A 7,763-nucleotide genomic window follows, 5' to 3' on the forward strand; every position below is an offset into this window, starting at 1 on the left:
AAACCTGGCGTGATTAATAAATTAAATTGTTCATTAGCCAACACTGTTACCTTCCCATCAGTAACACAAAATACAAATATATTTCTGTCTTTGGCATAGTGCTTATTCAGATAAAACAGTTGTGTTTAAGAGAAGCAGTAAGGAATTATGTATTGTTACATATGTCAGGTTAAAATGCAAACGTCATGTTTTTTCAAGTACTAGTAGAAGGTGATGTAACTTAGATTTATTCCTTGTAACCAAGGGAACTGCTAGACTCTTTGAATATTTGTCTCAACTAAATTCAGACCTGCTCATGGAAAAATCCTATCAAGACTTAATTTTCAGCACTGTGATAAATGAGTAACTCTACCCCTATATTTTGTATCTTCCAGCTAGAGATAAATGGCTCCCATCTGATCCTCAGATAATATCCGAAGGCCTTTATGCAATTGCTGTTGTTCTTAGCTTTTCTCGTATCGCATATATCCTGCCTGCAAATGAGAGTTTTGGGCCTTTGCAGATTTCACTTGGAAGGACTGTTAAAGACATCTTCAAGTTTATGGTCCTTTTTATTATGGTATTTCTTGCATTTATGATTGGAATGTTTATACTGTATTCCTACTACCTTGGAGCTAAACTAAACCCAGCCTTTACAACGTAAGTGTGAAGTTTTGTTCAAGTAAAAAGCTAATATGTAACTTTCAGGTTTTTCACTAAGGTAACAAAGACTGCGAGATATCGTGTGCTGTTTCCTAGCATTAAAATAAAACTGAAGAAAAAAACAGTTGAAGTCAGTGGGAAATCAGGTATCTCAGCAGAACACAAAATTCTGTCCTACTTGTGTAATGGAAGATTTTGTTGCAGTCTGAAATAATTTTACCTTGTGTTTATCACAAAGATTTGTGGGAAACCAATTGGTGGAGCATAGTGGAGAAACTGAATGTACCATAAACTTTTTTTTCCATGTTTGTTGTTTTGATCAGTGCTCTACAAACCTGATTCACAGACAAACTACTTGAGATTGTTTATCACTTACTGTAAACACAACTCATATATTTATTTGTGTAGAGAGTTAATAGCATCTTCCTCTTTTTTTTTTCCCTTCAGAGTGGAAGAAAGTTTCAAGACCTTATTTTGGTCAATATTTGGCTTGTCTGAAGTAACCTCTGTTGTCCTCAAATATGATCATAAATTCATAGAGAACATTGGTTATGTTCTTTATGGCATATACAACGTGACGATGGTGGTAGTTCTGCTCAACATGCTGATTGCTATGATCAACAGTTCATATCAAGAAATTGAGGTGGGCTCTGTTCTCAGGTTGTTTTATGTTGAGAAAAGGCAGAATTACTAAGAATTATTTCAGTGAGCGCATATGGATTATACAGGAGTAGTGAAGTTATCTCCTTTACTGAGGTAATCTCAAAAAGAATACAATGTTCTTAGGACTGACTTTGTTTAACAACCCAGCCAAGCTGCATATTCGTACAGAATCTGAATAAGTAGTCCATCTTGGGCCATGTATACGCATATAAGGAGATGTCATCCATTCAGAAATCTTAAAATCTAAAGTAATAATAAAACGAAGACTGCTGTGAAATAGAAGACAAGGTTACTGGGCATAACGTTTTAGACATGGGTTATTGATTCCAGTTTCCTTAGGATGTTTATTTCACGATTCCTTAATGTAGTACACTTCTATCTTTGACAAGTCATTAGAAGACAGTTTAAATGCTATTTTGATGTGGGCTTTAATGGAGATCTGATTTTTAGCTCCAGTCCTCATACTTTTTAGCAAAATAGGCAGGAGTTAGACACTTGTGTACAGCAGTGATACTTGAACATACTTTATTATATTTATATGCCTCTTTAGGTGAAATATGGTACAGGTACCATTTTTAAGATTGTTGTGACTGAGTCACACTTTGCAATGCTTATATGCTTTGTTTGTAATATGTGCTTTTTTCCACTTTAGGTCTGATATCAAAACTTGGTTCTATGTTTACTGAGCTTTGCCATATGTCCTGAAAACACAGTGGTAGTATTGCTCCAAATCTGCCAAACAGCTCAGTTGAATGAACACTCTGATTTCACACAAAGTTATTAGCTGCATCGCTTACTAAATGACATATAGTTTGTTTGAATTTCATTATGATGACAAAGTATCTCCACTTTAAGAGACAACTAATTATAATATTTAGCATCCAACTCCAATAAGAAATTCAGAAAATTTTAAAGTAGAGAAGATACTTGGGTTTTAAAAATTAAGTTGCTGAAATTAAAGTATATTTATATTGCCAGATTTTCAGACCATGAGTTCTGATATTATTTATAGTACTACATTCTCATAGATGCAGGTGCACACCCATACTAGCAGGATAAAAAAGATTGTTTAAGACAGAGTATAAAAATGAGTAAGTAATTTCCAATATTTTCAATGACTCCAGGGTAATAACAGGGAATTCAGCAGGAGAAAAATAGTTCTAATAAATCAACTTTTCACCTTTGGAATAAACCAAGTCTAGCCTTGGAGTACTTCAGTAAGAACATGTTAGGACAAAATCAGTTTGTCATTTTTAACACAATTTCTGTATGGCAACAAAGTTTGTGTCTTCTGTATTCCATTATAAATTGGATTCACTTTTTATGTAATAAGCTAATGAGTACTACCATTTTAAACCGTCTGTCTTGAGGCTAATACTTCATCACTTATGCAAGTACCAAATTCATGTGACCAGTTTGAGGAGAAAAATGAGACTTTAAAAACCCCCAAAAGTTCCACTTTAAATTGCAAGGAATTTATATGTTGGATTTCACTCAATGCAAAAATAACACTTATTTAAATGGTTCACATGCTTCAACTAAGCATTGGCAATGAGATGCTGCCATAAAGAGACAACTGAAATTTAGTTAAAATGAACTTGATAAAGTGGTTGCATTTTTGCAAATCTACTAGGAGTCTTATTAGCAAGCAACATTTTATGTAAAACAGAAAGGGTCAATATTTAAAAGAAGTGTCATGTGGAAAAAGTTTCCTAAAAATAAAGCACATACCTGTTTTTATATCTTTACACAGGATGACAGTGATGTAGAGTGGAAGTTTGCTCGTTCTAAACTGTGGTTATCATATTTTGATGATGGAAAAACATTACCTCCACCATTCAGTCTTGTACCAAGCCCCAAATCTTTTTTCTATTTCATCATGAGAATCATTAATTTTTCTAAGTGCAGAAGGAGACGACTACAGAAGGATATTGAAATAGGAATGGGCAATTCCAAATCTAGGGTAGGTACTGAAATCTTTTCATTGCAATGAAGATCTGTAAAAAGCATTTTGTTTATGTTCTAGGGTATAATTTGTGCTTCCAATGATGGTATGGTAATTAGTCAAGCATTTGTATTCATAGATCTACATTGCAGACTGCCTAAATGTACTATATCAAACAATAAAATAACTTTAAATTTTCTTAGGATAACAAGGTCCAATGACTGGAAAAACACCATAAAAATAAAAATAACTGAGTACTTAAAGATGCAAATAATTCACACAAGAAAAGACCTAAATATTGAATAAGGATGTTTTCAGCCTCTCTTATGAAGATTTTTAGTTCAGGGTAAAAAGAAAAACAAAACCAAAACCCAAAACCAACCAAGCAAGCAAACAAACAAAAACAAAACAAAAAACAAACCCAAAAAAACCCACAAAAACAAACAAACAAAAAAAAAAACAAACAAAAAACCAACAAACCAAAAAAACCCACCCACCCAAACCTGGAGGGAATAAGGAGAGATAACTGTTTCTTTCACTAGGACAGGAGGTGGATGAAGTGTGGTCAGTATGACACTCGCTTCCCACTGTCAAAAGCTGTGCTCTCAACAGAAGACAACAGGAAAGAGGAAGGGATCAATAGTAATAATCTTCAGTGCGTTAATGGCATTCTAAATTTGAGTAACTAAATGTTCTTTACAAATATACATGGAATGCAGTGTCACTAAAAATTAATGACAGATGAAGATTAGGGGTTTGAATTCTACCTGTGAATACACATTTTTTACTTAATCCTGATTAGTGTATCTGAAAGGAGAGTCTGGTATTTGATTTAGTAGTAACAAACCTTCTGCATTTGTCACAAAGCTCTCTCGTGAAAGATGGCTTTTTTCTTCCTTCTATTTCTAGCCCGCTGCTACAAAAATCTTGTATTGTTTGGGACCTAATGGCTTTGTGACCATTGAATGGTTGAGCAATGATCTTTTTTTTAAAAAATGCATTACTATTCCTGAAAAGAGCACTTTGGAAAAACACTTGAAGCTAAGCAGAAATAGTTTTGAGCATGTATTTGTAGTTAAAAATAGGATTATGAGTGCAGATCCATAACAGATCTTTGTTAAAGCCAGTTCAAAGAGTCTCTCCTTACTCTGGCCACTCATCTCTGCCTCCAAGTCATATTTCATTATTTCCTCAGCTGTGCAAGCACATTTGCTTTGGAGCTGTGCTAGGAACAGGATAGCTATTATTAGTGCTTTAAAAAAAAGCCCACAAATCCAGCAAATAAGGCTATCTTTTGGGGTTTAGGTTTTTTTAAAAATAATATTCTGATATAGTGACTATTGAGACACACCAAACATGTCTCCAAGAAAAAAAAAAAGAAGGAGCTGAATGCTTACTGTGAATTCCATAATAGGTTTTAATTTTCTCTTATTTCTCCCTAGTTAAACCTTTTTCAGTCGAACTCCAGAGTTTTTGAATCACACAGCTTCAACAGCATTCTCAATCAGCCGACACGCTATCAGGTAAACACATGCAGTGATCACTGTTTTGAGTAATAGAATTGTGTGAAGGTACTAGCTGAATTTTGTTTTTCAAGTACATTTTGCCTTCACTAGATAAAGAAAACCTCCTGTAGAAATGAAACTCTGGAATGCTACTCTAAAGTAGAGTTTAAAAACTAGCCCATGAAAAAATTAAGATTTTCCTTTAATGGCCTGGGTTGGCAAGTGTGAGAAGCAAGTATTTGAAACTGATTTCTGAGGAAGCAATGTGAAGGCATTGAGCTGAGTAGATTAGCACTACTTGCGCTTTCTTTCTTCTCATCTGAAGTGTGACATTCAACATCACTGCAGATAGGAACGCTCCTTTCTGGTAAGAGGAGTCTGACAGATATTCTCTTCCTGACATCTTTCCAGCTCAAAAATAAAAGAGTAGATAGGAGCTCTTGTGAAAATGTTGAAGGTATGTAATCTACCTGTGCAACCCCTGTTAGATGACCTACATTAGATTGGAAAGGGTAACACACTTCAACAATATTATTACATACAAGGAACACTGGAAGTTACAGTGTAAAAATACAGATGCCATCTTAATGAATCCTTTACAGCTGACATTGCATTGTCATAGTGTAAAATCTTAATTTTTATTTTTAAAAGATAAATATGTATATTTTACACATCCTTTCATATGTGAACTGAGTTCAACAGAGTTGACCTATTCTACAGCCTAAATTAGGTGTGTTTAGACATATTTTCCTGTTGTCCTGTTCCCTACAACACATTGTGCTGCTCTGTAAATAAGAGGATAAGAAAGATGTTTCATTGTAATGATGAATCTCAGCATGCCGCCAAAAACCCCGTATGAGGCAACTGCTTTATCTGAGGCTGTTCATTTATTCACTTACACAGATATGAAGGAGATAGGTGGGAAAGTGAATAGTGTTTAATTATATATGCTCATCTGATTATTTAACTGTTGCAATTTGGCAGCAAATAATGAAAAGACTGATAAAACGTTACGTTCTGAAAGCACAAGTGGACAAAGAAAATGATGAAGTAAATGAAGGTAAGAAAGAGACTGCAGTTGCAGCAGTCAGAGACAATTTTTGTCATGTTGTAGTAAGAATTGGCATTACAGTGGTGTATGGAAGTTTCTGGTAAAAGAGTGTTATTTCCACATCTAATGCACGGAACTTGGACAGTAGTGTAAGTATGCCTCTGACAACAAAAATGGACAAGTAGGATCAAAGAAGTAGAGCTGACAAATATTATGGGCCCCATTTACAGGTGGAAAATGAGAGCACAGAAGTAACAGTTACAGTAGAAATTTGTGAGGAAGTCATTAACTGTATGCATACTTCCAAAGTCCTAGTCAGAGCTGTAAGAATTCACATACCTCACTCTTGCTGGAAGAATAGTATTTGAATAGTTTAAGAAGCTTCTGCTCTTGAGCTGAATATCCTATGATGAGAAGTATCCTGTTGCTTGTTATGAGCCTGGCCTTGACAGTTGCTTTCATTTAAGTGCGATTTTGTGTTCGTGTCAAATCGTAACACCATTTTAAATTGGTTGACTTTTTCTAATTCAAAGGATATTGGTAAGGAAGAGGAGAGAGACTCAGAAGCTGTGAGTTTTACTGCCAGCTCTGCCACACTTTTCCTGTGTGATCTTGCACATCACATCAGAAAAAAATCTCTTTGCCTTTTCTCTCTAAAAGGGGGATACTAATATTTACCAGCTGCTCAGCAGTGTTGTGTGATTAATTCATTAACCTGTGTAAAGCCTGTGCTTTTTGATGTCATGTCTATGTGTGGAGCACAACATTAGGGTACAGTGGGCTATTTAAATACTCTTGGTACTATATAGGGGTGTAGACACACTCGCATCCTCTTGGGAATGAGAAGAAGTAAAGCCTTTCCTGTATCTACTTTCATGAATATTTTGAGATGATCATCTGAAATACACGCTGGTGTGATTTAACAGTATTTGAAGGAGTATTAAACTTTGCTAACAAGTATTTCTTTCAATGATTAATACAGGTGAATTAAAGGAAATCAAACAGGATATCTCCAGTCTTCGCTACGAACTTTTGGAGGATAAATCCCAAGCAACAGAAGAATTAGCAATTTTAATACATAAACTCAGTGAGAAACTAAACCCGAATATGTTGACATGTGAATGATTCAACAAAGAAACTATGGTTTTGACTACAGCACAACTACTTATTGGCAATAATATTTCAGTATCTTATACTTGAAAAATGTATTCTAGATTTTTAGCACTAAATAACTTCATGTACAGCTTATCTGGAATTTATCTTAGGAAATTTTATTAACTCACCACGCAACGATTGCTCTCTTCATTTTACTTGTCTAAAGGCAAAGAACTATTTTTTTGTTTGTTTATGCATTAAAAGGTATAATGGTATCAATTGCTGATATTTTAACAGGTTTATGAATACATGTTGAGAATTCTTTGCACTAAATTTGCAAGAAAAGAAAAAAAAAAAAGTAAAATAACAAATACAGTGTAGTACTGTGTTCCTTGCACCCCTGGGGTCCAAACAGGATTTTTCATAATACAACAAATCAACTACAGATCTGTGGAGGATTACTTGAAATCTTTGTTCTTTATTAATGATGTGTTTAAATTAAGGCCTTATGGTATGATTTCAAAGAAATAATGAATATCAGCCAAGTCTGAATGTAATTGTAGTAACAGCATTTAACATGGATGTATATACATGTACCCATATGTACCATTTATTAATCTAGCATCTTTCCTTTCACGAGTGAGGACTGGACATCTTATTTTGTAAAACCCAACATCGGCAGGCCACTGACCTCAGTCCGCAGCTACTCTTTATGCGATAGAAAAGATTTTTTTTTAACGTTCTTACTTGCCGCAGGGATGGTATTTTGTTACACTGTTTCGATGCTGCCTCCGTGCTTGGTTGTTCAATAAAACATTCCTACTTTACTGACGCTCGCTGCTGGCCCACTCCTTACGCAGCG

The 7,763-nt window shown here is 34.8% G+C and overlaps 1 protein-coding gene across 4 annotated transcripts in view; it reads left to right on the forward strand.

Annotated features, from left to right (window-relative positions):
* Window positions 1-7,728, forward strand: part of TRPC3 (transient receptor potential cation channel subfamily C member 3) — a 288,551-nt gene extending 280,823 nt beyond the window's left edge. For 3 of the 4 annotated variants that reach the window (XM_061353693.1, XM_061353691.1, XM_061353690.1), the window contains exons 7-12: window positions 375-639; window positions 1,090-1,285; window positions 3,059-3,268; window positions 4,693-4,773; window positions 5,740-5,815; window positions 6,789-7,728. In XM_061353693.1, coding sequence (XP_061209677.1) covers window positions 375-639; window positions 1,090-1,285; window positions 3,059-3,268; window positions 4,693-4,773; window positions 5,740-5,815; window positions 6,789-6,931 — 971 coding nt within the window. In that variant the 3' untranslated portion in view covers window positions 6,932-7,728. Of the gene's footprint in view, window positions 1-374; window positions 640-1,089; window positions 1,286-3,058; window positions 3,269-4,692; window positions 4,774-5,739; window positions 5,816-6,339; window positions 6,376-6,788 lie in introns of all 4 variants that reach the window. The other variant, XM_061353692.1, reaches the window with a different exon arrangement.
* Window positions 7,729-7,763: the final 35 nt, after the last annotated feature.

The sequence above is a fragment of the Neopsephotus bourkii genome, unplaced genomic scaffold (genome assembly GCF_033783945.1).
Source record: "Neopsephotus bourkii isolate Nb327-2 ecotype Australia unplaced genomic scaffold, CSIRO-AGI_Nbou_v1 NB_690, whole genome shotgun sequence".
Lineage (NCBI taxonomy): Eukaryota > Metazoa > Chordata > Aves > Psittaciformes > Psittacidae > Neopsephotus > Neopsephotus bourkii.